We start from the raw sequence: 27212 nt of genomic DNA, 5'->3' as shown, positions 1-27212 counted from the left end.
CAGGACGCTTCCCGGAGGCAGGCCCTCCCACTTGGGATCTCTGGTATCTTGCCCTCCCTTCTCTCCCCGGAGCACTTAGAATCACTGTCGAGACTCTAATCTAGAGGAATGCCAAATCCCCAGACTTCCGGTGTTCAGGAGGCGGGATCAGCAGCTGGAGCCTCCTGTGCTGTCGCTGTAGAGGGACCAGGAGGGGGAACTGTGCATGTGGCACCAAGCAGGGCCCATCACAGCACTGCCGGGCTGTGTCCTCACGTCAGTTGTCAGAGCCTGTGTCCTCACGTCAGTTGTCAGAGCCCACCTGCCGAGGGCCCCAGGACATTCAGGTACATTTTCCTGGGCAGGCAGCAGGCTCGCCTCAAACACCACAATCCTTAACAGGCCTTGGGCAAAATGGCCCTTGCGTACCACCCCCCACCCCCACTCCTTTTTTTTATTTTTAATTTTTTACTTTTTTTTTTTTAAGATTTTATTTATTTATTTGACAGACAGGGATCACAAGTAGGCAGAGAGGCAGACAGAGAGAGAGGTGGGAAGCAGGCTTCCTGCTGAGGGGAGCCCGATGTGGGGCTGAGGCTCCATCCCAGGACTCTGGGATCATGACCCAAGTCGAAGGCAGAGGCTTTAACCCACTGAGCCACCCAGGCGCCCCTCCTCCTTTTTTTTTTTTTTTTTTAAATAAAGGTATTTATTTGAAAGTAAGACTGATTGAGGGGCACATGGGTAGCTCAGTCAGTTAAGCATCTGACTCTTGGTTTCGGCTCAGGTCATGATCTCAGGGTCGTGAGATCGAGCCCCACATCAAGGTCCGTTGTCAGCACAGTGTCTGCTTGAGCTTCTCTCTCGCTCCCTCTGCCCCTCCCAGCTTTCTCTCTCTTTCTAAAATAAATAAAATCTTAAAAAAAAAAATAAAGCAAGGCTTATTGGCAAAACTTAGAGTGAAATTCACCCTCCTTGGTGTCCAGTTCTGTGAATTTTGACAAACATTTACAGTTGTATAAATACCAATGCAGTCAATGTTTCCTCTCCCAGAAATTTCCCTCTTACACCGCCCCAGACCTGGGACCAGTCAGCCTCTGCTCTGCTTTTCCGGCCTGCAGTTTGCTCCCCAGCCATGGTGCTCTACTTCCTTGATTCTCCTTTTACGCCCTACAACCCCAGCTGGATTGCGGTCCGAGCTCATAATGTACTGTCTCTCTGCTCAGAACCCCCACCCAGGACGCCCCGAGAAGCTTGTCCTCACCCTCTACCACCAGGAAACTCGTGAAAGCACCCAGCCGGGTTTGCGGCTCATCATTGGGGCGGGTAAAAGCTGCCTCTCCTCCCCTAATAAACTCTAGACCCCATGCAGACAGGAACGTGGGGGTTTTACTGGTCCCATTTTCCCTAGAACGGAGAAGATGCTCAGCCAAAGATAGTTGAATTAATGAAAACCCATAGGAGAAAAGGAGGTGTCTCCGGCCTTCAGCGCCCCACTGGGCGCCTGAGCTTTGGGCATGCACAGATGAGATGGCCGCAGTCAGACCCGGGGATCCCGGCCGCAGGACCGGACTCCCTCTCCTGGCCCCAGGGACCTCTGACAGCGGTCATGGTAGGGACGTCTGTGGTCTGCTCCCCTCCAACAACCACATTTTCAGGGCACCTTGCCCAGATCCCCAAGCTGGAAACTCGGGGGTTCCTCTGGAGTCCCCTTTCTCCCCCATGTCTCTGCCCCCTCTTGTGACCACCCCCAGATTGCGTCCAACTCCAGCCTGATCCAGCAGGACCCCTAACTCCTCCACTCCCACCTAAACGTCAGGTGGCCCTTCACCTTGACCTTGTCCTTGCCTCAAGCACCACCTCCACCTGCCAGCCCCGCCCTGCCCTCCCATCCCACGGTGCAGTCTGCAGTTCCCCAACCCAGCCTTTGCACGCCTGGGGCCTCTGTGAGCGCTCAGCGTACCCCAGCCAGGTGTTCACAAGGCTTGACCAGATCAACCTGAGCGCAACCTGATCCACAGACCCCGCTCTGCTCATGTTTTTCTCCAACGCCCCTCGAAGACAGCAGTTTGCATCTTTCTGTGTGTGCTATTACCAGCCGCCCGCTGAGGCGCCACACCTCTGCTCTGTTCCGTGCCTGGCACATAGGTGCCTGGTGAACGTGTGCTGTGGACAGTCCTGTGTCTCCCCGAGATGTCCAGCCTTTCCGGGCGCTCCCAGGGCTCTCCTCCCCTCCCCTCTGGTCAGCTCCACGGTCCCTCCGGGAGGCCTGCCCGGTGCCGCCTACCAGGCACAATCAAGCTACTTTTCTCAGTCCCCAGGGCTTCCAAAGCCGCATCTGTTAGTTGTTTGGGCAGATAGGCTGGGCGCTCACAGGACAGAACCACTCACTGCTCTGAGTACACGTGGTTTACACAGTCGGATGCTCGATAAACGAGAGTGAATTTAGAACTAGTGACCCAGGGGCAGACTGTTGCTCCCTGCCGCCCCCAAACTGTGAACTCACTACCCGCCCTGGAAACTCTAAGAAGGACCACCTCGCCTCGCCAGGACTGCCCTGCTCGCAGCACGCATTGACAATCTATATCCTGATTTGATAATTAGTCACGAGAAGCCCGGGGACTTAGAGACCGCTAAGAAGAAACAGGGGCGTTGGGGGAAGTTTTCACTTCTTGCATCTCTTTCGCCCGCGGGGCCAAGACAGAATGCCGAGCAGGAAAAGCCTGCTGGTTCCCGAGCACCAGCCGCAGCAGCCCGAGGGCGTGCCCAGGACTGGGGTCTGGCCCGGGGGGGGGCGGGGCCTGAGCCGAGGCGGGGCGGGGCGGGGATGGGCGGGGCGCGCGTCCCGGGCCGAGTGGCGGCGGCGGCAGCAGCAGGCGGGAGCACTCGGGCCGAGCCATGCCGGCTGCGCGCGTGGAGTACGTCGCGCCCTGGTGGGTTGCGTGGCTGCACAGCGTCCCGCACCTGGGCCTGCGCCTGCAGCCGGTGGACAGCACCTTCAACCCCCGCGATGAGAGTTACCGGGAGGTGAGTGCGCGCCGCTAGACCCGGGCCACGGCCGGCGCCCCAAGTTCCCGCACCACCCCGTCCCCACCCCCTCCCGGCCCACCTCCCACCCTGCCCCGTAGTCTCGTCACCCCTCTCCCTTTCTCCTCCGGGGCTCTTGGCCACGGCGCTCCCGTCTGGGAACCTCGTGGGCCGGGAAAGCTGCAGAGATGGGAGTTCTGCCAGCGATGGGGAATGGGGAGGAGGAAGGGCGCGGGGGCTGCGTGCGGGGCGTGGGGGCCGAGCGCCGGGGGAGGGGGGCTTTTGTGCCGGTACCCGCGTAACTCCTTCGAGCGAGCTGCGGGGATGCCAGGAGGTGCCTCCGGCTTTTCTTCCGTCTGCGGTTCCCGGACGGGCGCTCTCTTTCCGGGTGCCCGCGGCCTGGGAGAAGTTTGAGCAGAAACTGACTGGTCTCTCCTGAGTTCGACTGTGCAGCCCCCCTCCTCCCCAGCCCCTGCCCGCAGGGTGGGAGCCGCTGGCAGCCCCTTTGCCTGGGCCTCTCCTGGACGGCTGCAGGGCTGGGGGAGGCGGCTGCGTGGGGGGCGGGGGTGACCAACCTCTGGTGCGCCCAGAGCCCGCAGCCACATGTGGAGATCTGGGGGAAGGGACGTGTCCCCGGTCAGCGCGATCCTACCCCGGCTTCAACCCTCCTGCTCAGTACGTACAACACAGAACAAGGCCCTGGATTGCTGGGGTCTTGGCTTCTTGGCCGGCCACTCCCCTCATACTTGCACTTCGGCCCTGGTTCCCTTGCTCCTTGGGCCCTTCCCTCTGCCCCTTCCCTCCGCTGTGTCTCTACTCCCACTGGGGAGGGGCTCCCCCGACCTCCCAGCCCTGCGGAGCTTAAGATTCTCCCAGCCTTCTGAGGTCTAGCCAAGCCTGCTCCAGCCCCTGAGTCAGTCCACCGTTGGGTCAAAGATTCAGGCTGAAAAGCCCAGAACGGGACCTGTTTGTTGAGAGCTACCTGTCCATGTTGGGACTTTGACCCCTGGTGGCCTCTGCCTGCAGAGTGTCAGGTTCTCGGACATGATCTGCCCGTGTGGGGCAGGTTGGGGCAGAGCCGGGCCTCTGCTGAGTCCCGGGAGGCTGAGGGGGAGGCTGAGCCGGGAGTCAGCTGTTAGCCTTCCCCGACCAGCCCTTCTGCAGGGCCCAGGATCCTGACTGGGCAGGGCATGCAGTGCACTGGGCTGGGGAGTCTAATAATAGCCCCTAGTGTCCCTGTCAACCTCAGGCCCCAGGCACTAGGTGCCTGCCCTTCCGGAAAGAGGAGAGAATCGGGGACCCCTTCCTGCAGTCTGAGAGGCAGTGGGGTGGGTTAGCCTGGCTCTCTCCTCCTCTGGGTCTGCCCCTCCCGCTCCCAGCGCTCTGCCCCTGGAAGTCAGCGTTCCCTGAGAATGCGGCCGCCTGGGGATAGCTCCAGGGAATCTTCCTCTCCCAATGAATGCATGAAAAGAGGCGGATATGATTTCTGAGACAGCTGTGTTGTTGGTGTGTGTGTGTGCACACGCATGTGTGTGCGTGCCCCTGTCTGTTGATGTGTCCCCAACCCTGCCCCCAGATCCTGTACTGGGGGGCAGGGAAGGTCTCCAACCATAATTTTCTTCTCTCCACGGGAGGAAATCTAAACTGGCTGGGTCAAGAAAACCTCCAGATGCCCGAGGGGTGGTGGTAGGGCACTCCCCGACCCCGGTGGCCCCAGAGACAGCACCTGTCCCGCCAGCAGCTGTGGTGGAGCGGGAGTGGGGGGAACTGCACCTCCCCCACCCACTCAGTGCCCTGGAGAGGTGGCAGCTGAGCCAGAGGGGCCCCTGCTCACAGTCCCTGCCTCTCTCCTCTCAGGGGGTAGCCTCTGGCTCACTGTGCTGGGCACCAGATGACTCCAGAAGGCATGCCCTTCCTTTGGGTCCATGTTCCTGGGCAGCCGGACCATGGCTCTGGGTGTTAGTTAAGGGGGCTCCTGCTTGGTTAAGTCCTCCTGTTGTCTGACCATGGGTCCCTTTTGGAAGCTCCCTTCCTCCCAGTTGGCAGGCCAGTTAACATCGTGGATGGGGCACCTTCTGCTGTCAGGCATCTGAGTACTTAGCAAACATGATGGAGGCCAAATGTTGTGCCAGACGTGGGGGTCACGTGATAACCAAGGCTGCCCAAGGCTCTGGCAGCTGAGTAGGTGGGGCTGGGGCTCTGCTCTCGGGCTGTCTTGGGTTGGAATCCCCGTTTTATCACTTACTGTGTGTCATGGCACGTGTCCATACTTCTCTGAGTCCCACTTCAATCATCTGCAAGTACTAGGGCTTAGTACCTAGAGGGTCCCAGAGCTCGTGGTAGGACCTGTGATATAAACCATTAAATGGGCTGCCCTTGGGGTTCAGTAATGTGTCCAGCGACAGTACTTTGTATCGGGCGATGCAGAGGGAAGAGATTTCCTTCTACAGACACTGATCAGAGAAGAACTAACCCATGCCCCAAGTGTCCAAATGAACAACACCGGCTTGTGGGGATGTGTGTGTGCGCGCTCACCAAAGACTCAGTGGGAATGGAAAGGGGCAGGTGCAGTCCCTGAGGAAAACTCAGGAGGGACCAGCTGTGCAGGGATTTGGAAGAAAAAGGGGGTCCTACAAGAGTGGATATGACAGACGAGTAGCTTGCCTGGTGACCCAGAATATCCTGAGCGAATTCAGCTCCCAGAAAGTTCCTGCAGAAGCAGGGGTTCCCACTCACTGTCTTCACTCTTGGGGAGCAGTGGAAGCCCGCCAATGTTTGATCCTTTCACCACCCACCCACCCCCACCCCCACCAGTGGACTTGACCCTATACCCCCAGCTCTAGCTTGCGTGTACAGAGGGGAAGCAGCCCGGACCACCCAGTGTGAGTCTCTCTCCTTGGATGGGGGAGGCACAGAAATGGAGAGAACCACCCCCATCAAGGAGAGTAGGAAAGGACCCAGTAAGTTAGGGGGTCTAACGCTTGTGACTGGCCCCAGGCTGGTCAGGTGTCCACAGCGAGGACCTCTGGCCCTGCACCCAGCCATGGCTCTCCCCGAACAAGCCACTGGAGTTCCCACCTCCAGCTGCCCGCACCACCCTGCTCCCCGCCACGGCGGAAAGACCAGGCGCTGAGGAACGAATGTACATAAACTCCAAAACACCATGCAGATGTTAGCAGCTGCCTCTGCCGAAGTGCCGGAGCCACACAGGGTTTCCTGTTCCCCAGCTCCTTTCCGGCTTCTGTAGACCAGCCATTCTTTGGGGACACGCGTGGCGAGATAGAGAAGACATTTTTAACTTGTTACATTTAGACGTGTATTTTCATGTGGTAACTGGGTGGCTCAGCTCCTAGGCTCCCCAGAGTCCCGAGTGTGTCTTCAGGCCAGGGGAGGGGACAGGATGGGGCTAGCCCCAGAACCATGGGGCTCCCCCCCACCCCCTTTCCTTGGGGGCAGGTCTCAGGAGGAAAGGCCAGGCTGGGAGCCCAGCCGAGGAGCCCAAGTTGGATGAGGAAGCCTCATTCATCTAGCCTCCACACTGAGTCATGGTCATCGGACAATCACGCTGGGCCCCCCTCCCCTGCTGGGGGGTCACTGGGAGGGCTTAACCCTTTCCTCCCAAGTGCTTCCAGCTCCCCTCCCTGGGCTCTCGCCCCAGGCCAGCCCACTCTGTAGCTGTCTCCTGACCCCTTGGGTGGGGGTGGGGTCTCCCACTGCAGACCCCCTCCCGCGCCTAGTGCAGAACCCCCTCGTGGTGAGCGTTCCCAGCGTGCATATCCGTCCCAGCCTGGGTCCTGGTCAGCGTTCCCAGCATGCATACCCATTCCAGCCTGGGTCCTGGTTTCTTGCTCTGGGTTTCCCATTACAAAGTGGAAAACCAGAACTAATTGAAGTCACTTGGCTGAGGACGGAGGCTGGAGCCCAGGCCTTGTTGTGGGCTGTGGGCACGGTGGTGGCTCGGTGTCGGGCAGGGCGGGGAGGGGTGGCTGCCGGGCCCTGAGGTGGTCAGCTGCTTTCTCGGCTCTGTCAGAGCAGGGGACCTGTGAACAGAGCTCCCAGCTCCCTTGGGAAGAGAGGTTTGCTCTCCCCCACTCCCACCAGCCATGCACACAGGGACCTGCAGTGTTAATTAGGGGCAGGAAAATAATTGCCTATTAGAGGTTGGCAGGTGCCACCACGGTGGTGGAAGGGGGTTGGGGGGGTTCTGCTATTTGGGCTACTGTTCCCTCCGCCCTCCTAACTCCTTCCTCCTCCTCTCCGCGCCCCAACTTCCTCCTTTCCTTCCCTGCCCCCCAAACCTGCCCCCCTTGTCACCCAGCACCGGTGCTGGAGAGAGATCCAGAGGTGAACTGCTAACCAAAAACCCCTGTTGGGCTTCCCAGGCCCGGCCTCTCCCGGGCGGGACTTGCACCTGCTTGAGGCCCGCTGCGCGGGTGGGGAGGCTGCGCCCTCGGGGCTGGGCTGGCAGGGGGCCGAGGGGTCTCTGAGAGCACAAAGTAGGGGAGCCGCCACACAGACGGAGGGGGGCAGCTGGCCGAGCTCTGGGGGGACTGACAGCACCAGCCTTCTTGGCGGTGCTTCCTCGCCGGGTGTGGACACATGGCATAGTCCTAGATTTTCCTGTTTGGGGAAAGACTGGGACTGTCCAGACCAGCTGGACGTCCAGGGTAGCTGGGAGGAGTTCTGGACACAAACCACTCTCCAGCGTATACAAAAGGTCCGTCTGGGGTTTTGTTGCCTTTCTTTTTTTTTCATTAGGAGCAACTTGTAGAAAAGTGCACACTCTTTTATTTTTTTTATTTTTAAATTTTTTTTAAAAGATTTTATTTATTTGAGACAGAGAGAGCACAGGGGACAGGCAGAGGGAGAGGGAGAAGCAGACTCCTCACTGAGCAGGGAGCATGACGTGGGACTTGATCCCAAGACTCCAAGATCATGACCTGAGCCGAAGGCAGACGCTTAACCGACGGAGCTACCCAGGCACCCCAGAAAGTGCAGTTTTAAGTGTCTGCCTGAGTACGTGCATAAGAAACCATCCTGACGGAGTATTCCCGACCCCCCAGGAGCCCCTCACGGTCTGTCCCTTCGCAGAGGTGTTTCCTGTGTGCACCTGTCACTCACCGTAGGTGGGCTCCTCTGACTGCCGTTTGGCTTGTCTCCCTCACCCTCCCGTCTGTGAGATCACCCGCGCCGCCGTCTGTGGCCGTGGCTTTCTTCCCGTGGCTGCCTGGTATTCCTGCTTCTGACGACAGTGCATTGTATGTGTCTGTTCTCTTGTCAGTGGACACTTGTGTCCTCTCTGCTCTGGGGCTGTTACCAGGGTATTGAGCTGCTGGGGACATTCACGGGCATATCCTGGGGGGGACACCGGCCTCTTTTCTGTAAAGTAAAAGACCAGGCGTGGCCTTGCTGGCTTGTGGGGTAGGGGCATTGCGTAGTGATTGGCCTATTAGTTAGGGGGACTCTGGGTTTTAGCAGAGGGGTCTCGGGGGCCTGCACAAGGGTGGCCAGGACACAGCCTGGCATGTCTATCCCCTCCTCAGTCAGAGGAGGCCCTGGAGAGTGGGGCTCTGCTAAGCGAGTCTTTGGAGAAAAGCTTAAGCTTATAGAAAAGGTTTGAGAAAGAATGTGGACGCTCCTCAGCGCCCCCCAGACTTGCAGGACACCGACCTCCTGGGATCATCTCTAGACATCCTTCTGGGCCCGGAACAAGGCTTGAGACCCTGCATTTCTAAAGGTTCTGCATTCTGAGAGATGGCGCACCATGCCGGGTCGGTGAACTTCACTTTGCATAGCGAGCGCCTGTCACCCGTCTCTTTGTCCTCCTTGGTCTTCACCTTGGTCTGGGACTCCAGGGCACTCCGGTGAGGGGGCGTGGGGGCAGGAAGGTGGCGACTCCTTTCCACCTTCTCAACAGGGTGGGCGGCCTCCTGCCCCGGTCACGGGACAAGCCCAGTGCTCCAGGCCGAGAACCCCGGCCCCGCCACGCCATGAGGACATCAGGGACATTTCTGCTGGGCTCATGTGTTCAGGTCCACTGGGGGCAGCCACGCTGCTGATGGAGGAAGGTGAAGCCACGCCACACACCTCCACCATCCTGGCTCCCAAATGAGCCACCTCTCCTGCCTTCTTCCGGGCTGTCCCTGCCACTTGGGCCATTTGTGGGTGAGGCTCAGAAGCCTACAGGTTCGGGCGACAGGAGGAATAGGTTGAATCAGGGCTCTGAAAACCAACCCGAGCCCTCACAGACCTGGGACAGGACAGGGGAGACCCAGCAGGTGCCTCACCCCGGTGAGGCTCCGCCCCGCACCCCCCTCACCCCCCGAAAATGACCCTGGCCTGAGGACTGCAGACCCCAGCCTCTCTTTTCATCACTGTCTCCTCTGTGCGTGCGTGGTCTGGCACAGGAAGTCCTAGCATCTAACGACTCTGCCTCACTACCACCAGCACCGGGTTCCCCAAAACAGGCTCCCACCCCAGAAGCCCAGACTAGAGTACCAGGGGCTGTGGAGCTGGAATCACAGGCGGGCACGTGGGGAGCAGGGTGAGGCTGACTGACGGCCAGGTCCAGCCCTGGCTGGCGGCCACCAACCCTGGTGCCATCTGGTGTCCATCTGGCTGCATCGAGAGACTAGAGGGCAAGGAAGGGGGTGCCTCCGGGCCTCTTGACAGACAGCAGCTCGCCTCGCAGGGCCCCGAGGTGCTCTGCTGGCCTGAGGCAGCCCCTCTTGCCCTCTCCAGAATCGGGGGCTTGGCTGCTTCTCCTGGCCTGTGGGGGACAGCGCTCCCTCTCCGGCTTCAGTGAAAGGGACCCCATGGTACATGTTCTGACTCTGCCCCACCCCCCACCCAGCCTTCCAGCCCAGAGCTGCCTTCTTGTTGCTCTGGAGGGACCCCAGCATCTAGAACAAGGCTCGGAGGAAGCGGGTGCGCCAGGCTTCCCTTCCTGGCCCTGTCTCAGGTTCCTCTCAGCTTCCAAAACATCCTGCCCAGACCTGGTGTCCTCCAGGAGGCCGCGGCCCCAAGACCCTCATAGACGTCCCTCCCCTTGTCTGTCCCGCAGCCACGCAGCTCACCCCCCACAGCTGCCGGCTGGCAGTTCCTGCCCGGTCTCTTGAACGGCTCAGAGGAACTCATCAGTCAGGGCCTGGTCCGGATCCTAAACCACCAGCCGGGGCCCAGCCTTGAGCTGCTCCTTCTCCCTCACCTCTGCCTCAGCAGCCCAGACCGCATCCACTCTTCTCCTGGCCTCTGCCCACCCACCCTGTCCGCATGGAGGCGCCTTCTGCCCCGGCGCCCCTGCCCAGCCTGAGCGCCAGGCATGGTGTGTTCAAGAGGTGGAGGAGGCAGGAAGGGCAGAGGAGGGGATGGAGGCTACCCACAGCCCCAGGGGGAGCTCGGGGCCCCAGCACAGGGTGCTTCTCGAACCCCACCGTGGGACCGAGTTCTGACCCCGGGCCTCTCCTCTTCAGTCACTGCTGTTCCTGGGACTGGTGGCCGCCATCTGCCTGGGCCTCAACCTCGTCATCCTCGCGACTTACGTGGTCTGCGTGTGCTGCTGCAGGCAGGACGAGGCCGTGCAGACCAAGCGGCGGGACTCCTGCTGTGTCACCTGGACGGCGGTGGTGGCCGGGCTCATCTGCTGGTGAGTGTCCCTATACACTGGGCTTGGTGTGTGACTTGTGGGGGGGAGGTTCTCTGGTGCCCACAATTGGGGGAAATCGGGAATACAATGGGCCTGACCGCCAGGGTCTTCCTGGTGGTCAGCCTGGTCTTTGACACCCCTTCCTCTCTGCCTCCAGCCCTCCAGCCTCCAACCATAGGGGCTCCTCTGCTGTCTGGCCACATTCTCCTGCCCAAGCACTGGGTACTGTGATGGCAGAGGCTTTCCCAGGGTGAAAGCTGTCCCTTTCCCCGCCCAGTAGCAGGAGTCAGATGGGTGGGGTGGCGACAGGGGTCTCCCAGTGTGCCTCTGCCCTGGTGCACTGCTGGTCAGCCTGGCGGGGGGCAAGCCTCGGAGACCAGGACAGCCTTCCTGGACAGAGGGGGATGTCGGCCATTTGCTTCCTGGGACCTTCCCGGCTGCTCTGTGAGGCCAGAGAAAATTCGACTACAGTCTCCATCAAGTCCATTCGTCTCAAGAGATCAGTAGTTCTTAGTGCCATCCTGTGGGCCTTCTTTGCTCTGGACAGCGCATGAGGGTTCCTAACCCCACGTGAGAGCCCATGTTGCCCAGACAGGATCCGCACGCTTGCTGGCTCTGTTTTCAGGAAGTTGTGTTGTTCTTGTTCTCCTGTCCACAGAGGTTTTTCCAAAAGCCTCAGGTCCTGCCGTGAGATGCTCCTGGGGGTGGTCCCTCTCGAGGGGTAGAGACCTCCTTGCTAAGTGTCTGTTGCATCCAAAATCCCACAGCGGGACTTGGCCCTCTGTCTGGGCAGCAGGACGGTGGGGGCGGGGGGGGGGGCAGGCGGGGCGCAGCGGTGCTGGGAGTGAAGACGCCTGGGCTGTTAGCCTCACTTTGCTCCTGTGGTTTCTTCTCCATTAGCGCGTGCTCCCGTCCTGGTCCTGCCTGCTGCATAAGGGTCACCTAAGCCAAGATAGGAAGGAGCCGGAAGCAGCATCGCGGTTGTGCCAAAGCGCTGAGCGCTAGGGCTGGCTGGGGGGCGGGGGGTGGACAGGCCGCCGGGTCCTAAATCATAAACAGAAAGGAAGGAGTTCTAGTCAGGAGTTCAAAGACAAGTCTGACTCCAGCAGAGAGGAGCTTCCAGAAGTAAATGGAATAAAAGCCTCCCACGGGGGGTGGGCAGGGAGAGACGGGAGACAGCAAAGCAGCCAGGAGTGCCTTCGACACGGCAAGCCCTCTCCGTGTGAACTCAGATTTTTTTTTTTTCAAAAACACTGTAAATGACAGAAGAATACTTTGGAACAGTAAGAATGACTTTGGAGGGCCAGTTCCAGTAAGTAATAATTACCGGCCATTTGAGGAAAACTCAGAACAGAAGGAACACATGTGGCATGATTCATTCTCCAAAATTCTGCAGGCTGTTTGCACCAGGCAAGCGCGAGTCCGCGGGAAGCCCAGGCACTAATTCTGCCTTCTGTGGTTCGTGGTGTATTGGGAGAGGCGGAGAATCACACATTTGATTTGAGTAATTTCAAACTAAGGAGTACGTTTGGAGGAAAAGAACCAGCATAAAGGCAATGGTGTACTTGAGTCGGGCATTCCTGGGTCAAAGGCTCCAAGATCCATAGGATGACCAGGCAAAGGTGGGGGCAGGGTAGGAGGAGATACTTCAGGCAGAAGAAAGAGGAGTGTGTGCAAAGGCCCTGTGGCAGGAGGGAGCAGAGGACGTTTTAAGGAACTGAAAGAAGCTAGTGTGGCTAGAGCAGAGAGAGCAGGTGAGGGGGCTGGGGTGGGGCTACTACGTGGGGTCTTGGGGATCAGCCGTAAGTGGAGTAGGCACCAGTCATCTTCGCTGGAGTTGTGCTCAGTTCAGAATGAGCTGGGGGGAGAGTCAGGGAAAGGGAGTAGAAAAGGCGGAAGTAGAGGGAGACCAGGAGAGATTGGGGGGTGTGGGGATCGGGAGGACTTGTTGGACCCTGACAGTAAGGATCCTGGAGAAGAGGGGAGATTCATTCCATAGAAGAAAGTCCCAAGAGCAGGTTCCCCAGACAGTCAATGGTATAGGAGGAGAGCTCCTCGTGCCCCTCTGTGTGAGAGACAGAATTTTATCCCTGGGAAAGATATTCTGTCTTTTCCCTCAAACAGAATGGTCTCTGTGGCCCAGGCAGGACCGATGACGCCCGGAGGGAGCTGCGAGGTCCTCATTAAACAGCCAGGGCGACTTCCGATCTCGAAAGACCAGGTGCCCTCCTGGGCCAGCTCCAATAAACCCAGACTAGGGGAAGGTAGAAAATGAGACTACCTCCAGGCTCAAAAACAAGGCAAGGGATGGAAAGGCTTTGTGTTGACGCTGAATCCTCAGAAAACACTAGATCAGGACACAGAACTAGAGGAGGTTATAGAGATAGTTATAAACACAAGGAGTCAACAAGAGGCATTTTTCAAGCATAACAAAATTTTTTTCAAAATAATAAAGTCACCAACTAGAAGCTCCTAGAACTCCAGCGCATCTCACATTCGAGCATCTCGGCTGGACGTGTGGTCCGGTGGGTGCTGGGGAGAGACACCGACCGGACAGGGGTGCGGTTCAGTGGAGTCAGAACGAGTTGCACTTGCGTTCTGGTTGAATGCACAGAAGACTCGCAGGACACCAGACTGTCGCCAGCGCATGTGCACACGTCTGCGTTACACACAACAGAGGAGCCTCTGTGCACAGGCTCGGAGCACACGGCTGCCATGGGCGCGGGGGGCAGTGCCCCTTATCTACACTTGACAACAGGCACTTGGGGTGACTCTGTCCCGTGGTCCACGGACCCCTTCCTGAGAAATGCTGTGCTTGGGGCCGAGCCCATCCTGGGAGGAGATTTCTCTAAAATCTCTAGGTTGCATCCTAGACTCCTCCTCGTGAACAGAAAAAGAAGACAATGTAAGTGTGTGCACGTGTGCATTCGTCTCCCCACCCCCCGCCCCCGAAGTTAGTGTTCTGGATGAAGAGTCAGCAGGCGGCTTAGTGAACCTCCAGATGTGCGCCCCCCCACCCCCTCCCCCGTCCCCGGTGGCGCACGTCGGATGAAATACAGCGGATGATGTAGGCGAGATTCGAGATGATTTGTCCAGGCTGGAATGTTGGACGGATACCAACTCGATGCAGTTTCACAGGGATAGATTTTAAAAGTTCTGCTTTTGCTTAAAACAAAAATTAGTGCCGTGCTATAGGAAGGAGGAGAGGCTGGGCTTGGCGGCAGTTCTGGCGAGGAAACCCAGGGGTGTTGTAGACCACGGGGTCAGCGGGGCGGAGAGGGGGTGCCGGGGCTTAGCCGCCCAGTCCTCCGAGCTGGATAGACACCTGGCTGTGGAGGCCTCGGCCGGAGTGACAGTGACCAGTTGGAGGAGCGTTTGAACCTGGTGGACCGTGATGACGGAGACCGGGGTCTGGATGGAGGACACGCATCTCACTTGGAGAGCGGGAGGGAAGGGGAATGGGGAGCCACATTCTGATGTCTAAGGGGCATCCTACAGAATTGGAGGCTTATTTCGGGCTGCTCCCAAGGACAGTCAAGAGACAGGAGATGGGCTTCAGCTCCATGGAGGAAGGAACTTTCTATCAGCTGGCCAGCCATCTTGTGGGTGCTGTGAGGAAGCAGAGGGGAAGGGTAGAGAATAGGGGAGGCCCCCAGCTTCTGGAGGTTTTAGGAGAGACCTCGGTGGTCCCTGAGCCTCCCCCATGACAGTCCCCAGGGGAGCTGTTGAAGGTGCACGTCCCAGGCCTACCGCAACAGAATCCCAAAGGCCTGACCAGCGGTCTTTGCTACCTTTGGAGCTGCTGGGTTTAAAGACAGTAGAAGTATTCCCGGCCCACAGGAAATATGCCATAGAGGTAGTCAGCCAGGCCAGGGACAAGATGGCCGTGAACCTTCACCCCTCCCCCTGGGTCACCTCCCACACCCCTAGGAAAGAGCTCCTTAGGCAAAACCCCACTTTCCACGGATGTTTATAGCAGCTTTATCCATAATCACCGAAACTTGGAAGCAACCAAGATGCCCTCAACAGACAAATGGGTACGTACACTGTGGTCTGTCCACAGAGCGCAGTAACTTTCAGCGCTGAAGAGAAAGGAGCTCCTTAGCCATGGAAAGACATGGAGGGACCTTGAATGCGTATCATTCAATGGAAGACGCCAGTCTGAAGAGGCTCCATGCTAGGACTGCAGCCATAGGACATTCTAGAAAAGGCAGAACTATGGAGACCATAGAAGGATCGGGGGGGTTGCGGGGAGGGAGGGGTGGGTAGGTGGAGCACGAGTTTTTAGGGCAGGGAAGCTACTCTGTAGGATACTCGAATGGTTAATGGGTGCCATACATTGGCCCAGACCCACAGAACGAACCAGAGCAAGGGTGGTCCTTAGCGGGAACAATGGACTCAGGGGGATAGTGACGTGTCAGTGTAGGCGTATGCGTGTACAAAGGTGGTGAGGAGTGGTGGGAACGGAGGTGGCTCTTAGGGCGGCAGGGGCTGTGTGGGAGATCCCTAGACCCCTACTCAGCTGTGCTGTGAATCTGAGACTGCTCTAGGGACCCCTGGGTCTCTCTGCGAGTTAAGCATCCAATTCTTCATCTCAGCTCAGGTCTTGATCTCGGGGCTGTAAGTTCAAGGCCTGCCTGGGGCTCCACACTGGGCATGGAGCCTACTGAAATTAAAATAAAACAAAATAATAGGATGAAATAACATCTGCTCTAAAAAATACGTATTTAAAAAACAACAACTTTCTCTTCTGCTGTCACTTCTAACCTTGGGGTCTTGCCTGTAGTGCCGCGGTGGGCGTTGGTTTCTATGGAAACAGCGAGACCAACGACGGGGTGTACCAGCTGATCTACTCCTTGGACAACGCGAACCACACCTTCTCCGGGATAGATGAACTGGTAAGGCGCACGGGCGGCGCCGGGCCGAGCCGGGTGCAGCCCGTGAGGTCAGTGTGCTCAGAACAAGGGCCCCAGTCACATCCCAGCCAGCTTGGCCCCCGGGGGTGGGGTGTGGGGGGTGGGACTCCCCTTGGGGCTACCATTGGTCCTGCTGGGAGTAAACAGGCGATTTCTGCTCTTCAGGCGGGGAGGGGTGGTGAGGACAGGGGTGAGGACCAAAGGAGAAAGGCCGACTGGGTTCTGGGGGGTCCCGGAGGCAGCCATGGAATCCAGCCCTGTGGACTTCGGGAAGGCCGAGCCTTCCCCCGTTTGTCCAAGGGCAGACCAAATGTGGGAAATCACCCTCACGCTGTGCTCTGTTTGCTTCAGCTGCTACATGTGGAGTATCATGGGGTCCAGACAAGGTCAAGGTGTGAGTCTTTTCAAATCCAAGGGAAACAGCCCAAGGGGTGGTGCATCGAGGTGTCGTGGGGGCTCTGGCTTCCGGCTGGAGGCTCAGGGTGGCGGACTGTGCCGGCTGGCCAGAGGGGGTGTTGGCCTTTTAGGGCAGGAGCCACTCTGCTGGGCATCTGGCCTGAGTGAGAGACCAAGGTGGGGGTTGGGGTTTTCTCAAACATCGACCTTGGCCTCTTAGACCCCAGGTGCTTGTCCCCTTCATCATAAGGGGCAGGCGTTTTGGGCTGGTTTCCAGGTAGACCCCATGCCCGCAGGAGCTGGGCTCCAGAGGAAAAGGCAAAAGGTGGTTTTCAGGGAAGCCGGTCCTTGGACATCCACTCTGTTCTCCATCCCCTCTGGACCAGGTCCCCTGCCGCAGCCGGGAGGGGGCAGTGACCTCAGCACATGGGCAGTTTATGTCATCGGGCAGCCGCAAGCACAAAATCCAGCCCCAGCCAGAGCATTTGGACATTGCCCTGGTACTTGCTAGAAGAGGATTCTGGAAGAGGATTCCCCCTATTGCCCCCTCCTTCTCCCTAAGCTCTTCTAAGGCCTTAATCCATCAGCAGCCCTGGGGTGGGGGTGGGGGGCACACCTTAAAGAGACAGTCCAGCTGCTCCTCCGGACCCAGGAAGGCTGCTGATGGGGCTCTGGCCTCAGGGAGAGACCTCCTGGGTAGCGATCGGTCACAGGCCAGACCAGGGCCCTCCTGTCCTGCAGCACGTGCCTGCTGGTACCCATTGCTGGGAGACTGAGTCGTCCAGACACTGGGCGGAGGCAGCTCTGTGGGGCAAGGCAGGGACAGCTGGGATAGGGAGCTGAGGGCAGCCTCGAGGCTGAGTATGGCCCGACCAGCCCTGGAGGCATGGGGGGACCTCACCTTCAGGGTCCCCTCTGCCCTACCTCTGCCCTGAAAGGGAAGGGGCTCTGGCCTCTGGGCTCTACCTCCTGCTCTCCCTCCACCCACCAGCACCAGACCCACTAAGAGGAGAAACCCTGCCCCGAAAGGGGAGTCCCCTGCCTGGGGAGGCCCCAGAGCCATGACCTGCACTGCTTGACTCATGCCCACTGTAAGGAATGGCCCTTGTCTCTCCTAAGGACTAAGGAGAGAGAACCCCAGAGCCATCCTCACGGGAAAGTTTGAGTTGTTTGTGTCCTATCCTGTGAGATGAGAATGGACAGGGAAATAGCTAGAATGAATCCCCAGGATGGCCTGTCCACCCCGAGGTCTGAGTGAGGGCTCCGAGCCAGGTCTGGACATTCTAAGGCAAGACCCACGTCTCCAAACTCCATGTTACCAAAGGGAAGAGGTCTGTGTGTCCCTGGCTATCAAGCCCTTCATGGTCTCTGCACCATGTCTGAAAGTCGCAGGATCCCCAGGGTTTTGAGACGGTCGAGCCAGCTGGGAGCTGCCTCCATCCCGGTGAGGGCCATGGCCTGCCTCTCCTGGGTGAGCAAGGTATTTTCTCCCAGTGGAGAGATGGAGCTCTGGGCCCCTGCTGGGTGGGACCTGTGAAGTTGGTTTGGGCCTCAGGGAGGGCACCTGACACTCTGGGTCCCGAGGGCTGCAAGGGAGGCAGCAGCCTTTGGAGGGCTCCCCAGATCTGAGGGGTGAAGGCCAAACACCAGAGAAGTGGTGTTCAATGAGATAATGTGAGTGAAAGTGCCTGGTAATCTACAAAGTCCCCCCAAGTGGGGGTCACTATGACAATGCGTGTCCTTATTATAATAACTGTCATTATGTGTGTTCCTCTAATCACCCTGAAGAAGACAGGAGGTTTGGGTTAGTCGGGCAGGGGGAGGGCAGGACTGGAAGGACAGGTCAGAGTGAGGGGGACCCTTCAGAGCTCCCCCTCCTGGACCAGAAGCCCCACACCTGCACCCTTGCACCCTGAGGGCCCTGCCGCTGTTCAAGGCTCGGGGATGCCTGGCAGGCTTCTGGATCAGCTGCATGCTTTGATTTGGGGTGGTCAGAAAGGGTCATTGGGGAGTGCCAGGTGGGTCCTTTCTCTGGCCCAGTGCCCTCCATCCACCTCCCCTCCTTCAGTGGGCGGGGCCTGAGCTCTGGCGAGTGACTCACATAGGGGACCAGGCATACCTCTTACTGCTCAGGGTCTTAGCTTAAAGGTCCCCAGGAGCTTGGCTGACTCAGCTCTGAGCCACACGTTCCAGTGGCCAGTGTGGCTCCTCTGGGCTCTCATAGGAGAGCCAGCAGCAAGCCTGTGGGCAGACGTGGGTGAGGAATAGGGCATGGTGAGGTAGCATTCATGTTGCAGGACTGGAAGCTAGTGTGTTCTGGACCAAGAACCTGAACCCGGCTGTTCTGGTCTTCACCGTTCCCTTCAGGATCTGAGATGGGGTCCCTCCCCACACTGGCAGAGGATCCACGCCTCTGTCCCCAAGTATGGCTGCCCTTCTAGAAAACCTCAGAAAATAGAGAAGCTTCCTCCCCACCTGGAGGTTTTCAGACTTGAGCATGTATCCCAATTCCCCGGAATGCTTGATTAACACAGGTCGCTGGGCCCTCCCCGAAGTTTCTGGTTCTGGAAGTCTGGGACAGGGCTGGGAATTTGCTCCTGGTCACCCTCCTGCCGGTCCAGGGGCCGCACCTGGAGGACGACTCCTCCATCCTGGGGGGCCGAGGGCTCCCGCACCTGCTTGCTTGCCCTACTCCCCCACTAGCCTGAGTCGCTGAGCTGTCCCTCTTGAGCACAGAGCTCTTCCCCGGGGGAGTCTCTGCCGCATCTCTGGGGCCACCCTGTCTCTTGGGGGCTCCGACGAATCCTCTGAGGACCAGCGGTGGAGTGGGGAACAGGGGGCCATCCATAGGTCGGCGTTGTGGTTTTAATTTTTGTTTGTTTGTTCCTTTGTTTCCTTTGAGAGGACATCAGGAGCGAAAAAGAGGGCCAGGCAGATGGTTACTGGCTTTGGTTTTTTTTCAAGGAGAGATTGAAGAAATGAAGAAGTTAAAATCATGAGCTAGGGAAGGAGAAGTCGTCTTGTAGAAAAACATCGTTAGCAGCCCTTTGCTCCAAAGTTCCTCATATATAATACAGGAACATAAAAAGACCCCGATCTCAGCACTTAGTGACGGTGCCTTTCGGATCAATGGTTCTAAAGCACTTGTATGTTGATCTCATTGAACGGAAAGGAGGGTTGATTGGGGTGATTGTTGTTAGGACTTTTTTCTTCCGCATGAAGCTAGAAACAGCCCAACCCGGAGTATCTCTTAGGCCTTACCCAGCGTGTAAGAACGGAGAGCAAGCCTGGAAATGGAACAGGCTGCTGACATTGAAAAAACAAAGCCAAACGGAACAAAGAGGGCCATTCTCTTGTCTGGAACCGGGCACCCGCAGAGGAGCACAGATGTGAAAGGCCACAGAGTTGCCTCGAGTCTCCCTAACGCACCAGCAGCGGAGTTGGTCACCAGGAGTGTCATCTCCCGAGGCCTCTCAGGGCTGCCTGTGGGATGACGCCCCTCGGTGACATTTTACCTTCCTTCCAGCCCCAGGGGAGGATTAGTGCACACGTAGCGTTCCAGCCGGTGGTACCTGTTGGTTCAGTGTGACAGTTTCGGCAACAGAGCCTTTCTTCTGCTTGCGGCCGACACAGAGGCTCAGAGCAGGCTTGGATTGGAAGGGCGAGCTGGGGGTTCCCAGGCTGTGTCCCTGGGTCCGGCAGGGACCCTGCATCTGGATTGTTTGGAAGCACCTCTCCAGGACCAGGCTGTCCTTGGGCTCCTGGTTGGAAAGCCAAAGCCAGTCACCACCTTTGTCCTTCCCTCTGTACCTTTGGAAAGAAAGTCGCTTCCTTCCTTCTGGAGCTCCCAGCTCCCGGCCCTTGCAGCCCAGCCAAAGGAGGGAGCCTGTCCATCCACCTGGCAGGACAGAGTGGGGTGGGGGCGGAGGCGGGGTCCGAGTCCCCAGAGCAGGGGCCGACCTCCTCCTGCCACATGTCCAGGCTCTTCCAAGGCAGGATCCGTCCGTCTGCGTCATTTCAAAGTGTCATTGTTCTGGCTTCACGCAGGCTCCGGAGGCCGGGAGCTGTTGCTGGGCCCACAACAGAGCCTTTCTCTTGGGAAGTGTTTAGAAATCCCACTGTGGAAACAGAAGGTCAGGTAGCAACAGAGGAACTTTTCCATTCAGCGTTCTATCCCTTGGTCTGAAAAAGAATTTCCAATCCAAGGTGTTTCGAGTTTTAAGGGAATCCTCTTCAAGGAAGTAAAACAGATTCTCCTGTCTGTTTCCCCATCTAGGAGCCCCGGTCCTGGTTTAGACCAGATCAGGCCTGCCCCCCAACCCTGGTGCAGGCATGTGAGGGCTGGGGTACGGGAGGGCCTCTCTGTCCTCCTGTGGCTTGCACGCCTCCTCCCCCTGGAGGCCAGATTCACAACCCTGGCCCCTCCGCAGGTGTCCGGAACCACCCAGAAGATGAAGGTGGACCTCGAGCAGCACCTGGCCCGGCTTAGTGAGATCTTTGCCGCCCGGAGCGATTATATCCAGACGCTGAAGTTTGTGCAGCAGATGGCGGCCAACATCCTGGTCCAGCTCTCGGGGCTGCCCGTGTGGAGGGAGGTCACCACAGAGCTGACTGAGCTGGCCGACCAGACTGGCTACGTGGAGTACTACAGGTGAGAGCCCAAGGGCGGCTTCCTTCATCCCAGCCTGAGTCTTGGGGCCCAGGCAGGGCCTTAGTGAGCCAATCCTGGGACCAGAGGAGTGTGTGTGCTGAGCGGTGGGCGTCCAGAACCGCCTCCTTGGGCAGGCCGGTCCCAGAGACCCAGAAAGGGGCAGACGGGGGGCGGTGTGCCAAGATCCCGTGTGAGAGGCTGAAGATGGCCTCCAGGGACCCCTGGAAGCAGCATCCTTCGTGGCTCGTACCGGGTAAGATGCCAGTGGTTTACGGGGTTTGTGGGGCAGGTTTCCCTACATCTGCAGGCTCGGCCACGGGTGCAGGGGGTCTGCACGGAGCCTCCCTTGATGGCAACTTCTTAGCAAACCTAGCTTCTTGTACACAGAGAAGCCCGAGGGGTGGGAGGCAGAGGGGCACCGCGCCACCTTCACCGTACTCAGAAGTACAAACTCATACGTCCGTAAGCTTTGGGAGTCCGTGTACGTTTCTCCTGCCCTCCCAGTTCCCAGACCCCATCCCAGGTGAGGGCGCTGGACACAGGCCCGCTGACCAGCGACCGGCTGCCTCCTTCCGTGGGTGACATCTACTGAAGGTCGCTCTGGGGAAAGCCAAGGAAGGAGGCGGCCATCTGCGCTTTCGGGGACTCCTGGCCAAAGGGAGACTTATACCCCCCAAGTGCACATCTCTCTGCCGCCAGGGCCCAACGCCTTGCACGGAGGGAGGGGGGCCCTGGCGAGGAAGGGGTAGATGAGTCCTGAAGTATCAGCTCTTCAGACCTGCCCCTTCCCCAAATGCATTGGTTCCCCTTCAGGCCATTTAGCAAAGGTCAGAGCCTTTACCCGCCCTGTTGCACAATTTACTCTGGTTTTCTGGATTCATTTCTCCTTTATGAGGAAACCCCACCCCGGGCTGACTAAGAAGGACACAGAGGAAATGCTTCTAGTGGGACCCCAACTTGTCCAGAGCTCTCTCCCTTTCCCCCTGGGTAGGATCAAGCCGGACTTTGGCAAGGGAAGCGAGTGAAGTCAGTCCCCAGCTCAGGCGGGCGCTCCCCACTCCTCGGTCCCACACCCCACCCAGCCCCTGCACGCCTCAGCTATCACGGACCCGGTTTCCCACCAGACTTTTCCCCTTTTTTCTTTTTTTTTTGCTCACGTTCAAAATGGCCTTTCTCCCCAGCCACAGAAACTCCTGATTCCGAGGATGGGCTGTGACTCGTGACCTAAAAAAGTGGCATCTGATGAGTCCTGTGACCTGAAGGCCATTCTTCCTCTGAGCGTGTGAAAGCTTAGTCTCGGGGCTCAGGGACAGGTGGAAAGTGGGTGCCCACGTTGGCCCTGCTTTTCTCCATGAGCGGCCCTGGAGTGGGACTGTGTATTTTTAAGGGCCCCCCGTGGGCATGAGACACTGTAAGAGTTGGAATAAGTCAGTTTACATATCAAAAGGGACTTATTTTTAAGGTGATTCCATTAAAAATGGGCGGCAGGGTGGTGACAGAGCGCATCAGCTGTTTTCAGTGTGGGTGACCAAGGGGTGCCCTCTGACCCCCGTCCCAGCTCCCTTGGTCAGGCTGGGGCAGAAAAGGCCCAGTCTGAGGACATTAGCACCAGTGGCCCCTGACAACCAATGGTGTTCTGTGCCTTCCTCCCTCCGCTGTTGGCCGGCTCCTTCTCTCCCCTGTTGTCCCAGGACAGAGAGGGGCCTCATTCCTCGAGCTCATCAGCCTGAGGGGCTCGTCCGAACAGACTCCCCAGCTTTGCTTTCCAGAAGACTCTAGAGCAGAGCCATCCAGCTAAGCTCGTAATTTTTTTTTTTTTTTTTTTTTGGCACTTTTATACAAGACCCAGCTAAGTATTGGAGGCACTCAAAAAAGCCAAGCTTCTCTGAGAGGTTCAAAAGGGGTGTGACCAAGGCGCCTGCGTAGGCCGGATCCGTGAGAGCCCCGGGAATCAGGGCCTGTGCAGCTCCTGTTCCTTAGAAACACATCCCAGGTCATCTCTGGGCTCCTCTGGGAAAACACATCCGCCTCGCAGAGCTGTTTTCAGGAACTCCTTACAGCACGGGGTGTAGATGTGGAGAAAACACGGAAACATGATCGTGGAGAGTGAGTGAGAGGCAATCCTAACCTGATTTCCTGCTGGTGTGCCCAGCAGGGAGAAAGGCAGGAAGAAACCTTTAGGTTTGAAACATGAAACCGGAATTTTGAGAGGTCCCTGGTGGTTGGCCATGTCTCCTGCAGGAAGACTCACAGAGGAGGGGGAAAGTCCAGAATTCCTGGGCTGGGCTCTCCTCCCACGGGCCTCTGTCTGTTTTCCAATCTGCGAAATGGGGTCGTAGTTTCTGAGGCCCCTTCCTGCCCTGACTCCCATTCTAGGAAAACTGGCTCCTTGGTGGAAGGGGGGTCTCGGTTAGCGCCCTTTCTTGGCACTCAGCTTCCACTCACAAAGACGGGAAGAACCTGGCTTGGCTGCCAGGGGGCCTCCGCATGCTCCCTCCCTCTGGGACCCTCGTCCTTTTGTATAGCTGGCGCTGTTCCCACCCACCCTCCCAAACTCCTTCTCACCCTCCTGATCCTGTTAGTGAAGCATTGCTGGAGAGGAGGGGTCCCTGAATTTAACTGGCTCTTGCAGTAAGAGAAATCATAATGATCCAAAGGCTTCCGTCTCCAGGGGCTTGGAGCCATCCCTTCTGTCTGTCCCCGCTGCCTCCTGTGCAACCACAGGCTGCTAGGCGGTGGCTGCTAGGTGAGCCTGGTGCTCACTGGTAAGGCCCTCTCTGGGGATCCCGTGTAGAAGAGAAAGGAACTCTCGGGGCTTTGCTTGGGACCACATCAATGCCTTTGGACTTTAAGCCCTGTGGATTCCTCAGCCGGTGCTTTGGAGAAGCAGGAAAGCGGGGACTTTGAGATCCCCTGGTGGCATGCCTTATTAACCTTTGAACTTAGTGAACATTCAGCTTTCCACCCAGCCCTGAGAAGGCTCCAGCAGTAAAGATTTGGAAACTGAGGCCCAAGGGAGGGAGAGGCAGCTTGTCAGGGTCTGCCCGCTGGTGTGTGACGGTCTTTCCCCGTCAGTGCAGCTTGGGGGTGGGGGGTAGGGGGCGGGGGGCGGGCAGTCAGGCCCAAGGAGTCAAGGAGTGAGGGATTTCCCTGGGGCTCCCTCGCCCTACCTGAGCTCCCTGGTGGTCTGGGAATGAGCCCGACCCCGCGTCTGGGCACCCCGTACCTGGCACAGATGTTGCTGAGACAAGCCTGTGTGTCCTAAGCAGTGGGTCCCAGGCAGCTGGGAGGGCGAGACAGGAGGCCTGAGGGAGGCCAGGCTGAGCCTTCACCATGGACCTGGACATCTTTGGGGCTTTCTTAGATCCATGGACATAAATGTCAGGCCTGATCTGATGCCGGTGAGTGTTCTGAAAGCAGCAGGAGGGTCCGGAGTGGTACCCGTGGGAGGCTGCAGAGACCTCGTAGGCCCATTCCGCCCAGCGTGTGGCCACTAGCACACGTGGCACTGGCTTGTAAATGAATTAGAAGCAGCTCGGATGAGACACACGTCTCTTCCATTGCCCGGGCCACGTCTCCACTCCCCCGAGCCATGTGTGGGCAGGGCCAGGTGCACTGGGCAGCGCAGAGATCAGAACGTGCCCGTCACTGCAGGAAGTTCTGGCCGGCAGTGCTGGTTTAGATGCTCGGCCTGGGTGGGGAGCGTGACCCCTTCGTTCAGGCACAGTTGGTGCAGCGCTGGGAGTCCCCGAAGAGCCCGTCTGCCATGCGTCCTGGTCCTTCCCGTCCGGGGCAGGGTGTGCAGCCTCGTCTCCCGCTCGGTTGCTGGCTTGGGACAGCACGTCACAGTGAAGAGTCAAGCTGGCCTGGGGCCTGCTGTTCAGGCATCCCCCGCTGGGCCCTGCTGGGTACTGGTGCGATGACGTACCCCCCACCCCTGACCGTCTCTCCCCATTCACCCAGATGGCTCTCCTACCTCCTGCTCTTCATCCTGGACCTGGTCATCTGCCTCGTCGCCTGCCTGGGACTGGCCAGGCGCTCCAGGTGTCTTCTGGTCTCGTGAGTATCCCTGCATGTGGGCTGGACAGCCGGGGGGTGACAGTGTCACCGTGAGAGAGAGCTGGGGGCCTGGCCAAGCTCTGAGCGTGTGGTGGGGGCTGTGGCCGGAAGCCGCCCTCCGAGCCCTCCTCGGCCAGCATCGGAGGGAGACGGCAGCCGCTGATGCAGCATCTGGACACCTGGCAAGGACCGGGCTTTGCCTCCATGTGTCCTACACGTCGCTGGGCCTGGCTGCTGAGCCGCTGAAGGAATGGGACCCAAGCGTGAGAGCCTCCAGGGTTTCTGATCAAGCCTTCCTCATAGCCTGTGCTCTCACAGCTGTGGCTTTTCGGCCAAGGGACCAATGCTCCAGGCACTGGGCTCCGTACCTCTCAGCCCGCAGTCAGCAGCAGATAATTAGGGACCACTAGAGTCTCGGGGGCCGTGGGGGGGACAGGCTGGTGGCTCAGAGGAAGGTCACTAGAAGGTGGTGGGGTGACGGCCCTCACGGGGTTCCCACCTGCCAGCCTGCGCCTAGATCCCACTGGCTGTGCCTCTCTCCCAGGACACTGTGCTGTGCGGCGCTGGGCCTGTTCCTCAGCTGGACATCTCTCGCTGCCGACAGCGCAGCCGCTGTGGTGAGTCGAGGGTGGGGGTGGGGGTGGGGGGGTGGTCCGACCAGGACCGTTTGTCTGGAGGCATGTTGAGGTGTCCTGTCCAGAGTCCCCAGGGCAGGGCCAGCTTCCGGTCTCTGTTCCTAACCTAGACTCTCAGAACCGAGAGGGCTTGGATCAGCCTCACCAGTCCCCTTGCCCTTCCTACGGGGACAGAGGCCCAGAGCAAGGAAGAGGCTTACCCAAGATCATGGGGTATTTAGGGACAAGGCCAAGATGAGAAGCCTGATCCCTGATCCCTTTCCCACCCCATTGGCCCATTCTTAGCCCCGGCTTGTGACGCCAGGCTTGGATGACCAGGTGACTCTGTGCGCATGAAGAACTCACCCGGTCTGATGGGGACGGGCGGGGTCTCATCCCCAGGCTGGCGAAGCCTCGGGCTCCCGAAGCACCCTCCTGGGCCACCTTCCCCGGGCACTGGGAACGTGGAACGTGGTGTTTAGCTTGTCTTCCGTCCCCTTGCCTCGGACTCGCACACACGGCCTGAAACACAATGGTATTCATGTTTCTGGCAGTGAGACCCCAGAATGTTTTTAAAACACGCACACGCAGGGCGGGGGATGCTCCCTATGTAGGTATGTTTGGTCGTTGAGCGACCTGGCGCTCAGGTGGAGCCACACACGGGTCTTGGATTCAGCGGACTCTGGCTCTGTGGCTCTCGGCCGCGCTGGGTGTCTAAGGACACAGACACCAGGACACGATGTTCGCGTGTGAATGGATACCAGGGAGGCCCAAGCTGCATGTGTGTGAGTGTGTGTGTGAGTGTGTGAGTCGGGGGGAGCAGGCAGGATTTACCAGGGGATTTCGGGGAACCCCTGCCTGATTCAGGGGCCACAAAGTCAGCCCATGGCCTGCATCTGTGCCGCCTTAGTTACCTGGGCGTAAAGAACGAACGAAGACGCTCCCTGAAGCCCTCTCCCTGAAGTCACACCTTGCCCTGGGACTTGGGGCTGGCCGGTCACTCTAGGCTGGGGCAGTCTGCCTCCACGGGGCCCACCCTGGTGCCGCCTGGCTCCCAGCAGCTTCGGGCAGAGTTTGTCCTGGAGGGAGACAGGCTGGGGGTCTCCTCTCTTCTTCCCTCTGCCCACTGCGTGGTGTCCGCTTTGGGTGCAAGGGAGGACTAGCCAGGCATGAGCCTACAGCCCAAGGGCTGGGGCCCCCCCGCAAGATGCAGGGAAGGGCAGGACAGGAGGGCCCAGGTTGTGCCGCAGAGGATCCTGGGGTCACCAGCAGCTGAGCGGGTACCCAGTCCAAGGGAACGGCGGCTGGTCCAAGCCACACGCTCAGCTGCCTGGCCGGCCGCCTCTCCTTTGGGGACGCACAGGGAAGCCTGCACGAGGCCAGCTCTCCGGGGGGGGGGGGGCTCTCCTGCCCCTCGCGCAGCCTCTGCCTTCTGGAAGCAGGGGAGGCCTCCAGCTTGCCGCCTTGAGCTGCCCTCGGGAATCCAGCTTCCTCCCGGAGGGGGCTTCTCCCTCACCCCTGGCTGCAGTGTTCAGGGGGACCAGAGGCCATTGAATCTCCCAGCTGGGCGCCCTGGGCTGCCAGTACGCTGGCGAGGAAGGCTCCGTATCCCTAATTGTTGAGTCAGGCCTGTGTGAGAGAGGGCTGTGAGGGAGCTGAATGCGCCTTTGAGAGGGCTGCCGGCCGCGCTGCATTCTAATGGGAAGTGGGGTGAGGGCAGGAGGCAGGCGGGAGGCAGGCCGGGTCAGGCTGTTGTGGAAGCTTTTGTGTGGTCCTGCTGTCCCTGCCCTGGGAGGCCTGCTCTCTTTGAGCGCTGTGGGGCCCCTTTGAGGACCGACGCTGAGCCCCTCCCAAACCATCCCTTCCAGTCCCGGAAAGAGGACCTCCTCGAGGAAGGCGCTCCACCCCTGGGAATCAGCTCCCAG

At 58.9% G+C, this 27212-nt stretch overlaps 1 protein-coding gene across 1 annotated transcript in view; it reads left to right on the top strand.

Annotated features, from left to right (window-relative positions):
- The first annotated feature begins 2809 nt into the window (after positions 1-2809).
- TTYH2 (tweety family member 2) overlaps positions 2810-27212 on the top strand; it is a 35872-nt gene continuing 11469 nt past the window's right edge. The window contains exons 1-6 of the mRNA XM_059149055.1: positions 2810-3006; positions 10479-10651; positions 15438-15549; positions 20394-20614; positions 24578-24673; positions 25218-25290. Coding sequence (XP_059005038.1) covers positions 2878-3006; positions 10479-10651; positions 15438-15549; positions 20394-20614; positions 24578-24673; positions 25218-25290 — 804 coding nt within the window. The 5' untranslated portion in view covers positions 2810-2877. The remainder of the gene's footprint in view (positions 3007-10478; positions 10652-15437; positions 15550-20393; positions 20615-24577; positions 24674-25217; positions 25291-27212) is intronic.

The sequence above is a fragment of the Mustela lutreola genome, chromosome 15 (genome assembly GCF_030435805.1).
Source record: "Mustela lutreola isolate mMusLut2 chromosome 15, mMusLut2.pri, whole genome shotgun sequence".
Lineage (NCBI taxonomy): Eukaryota > Metazoa > Chordata > Mammalia > Carnivora > Mustelidae > Mustela > Mustela lutreola.
The sequence above is the reverse complement of the archived record's forward strand: the minus strand, read 5'-3'. Positions and strand labels throughout refer to the sequence as shown.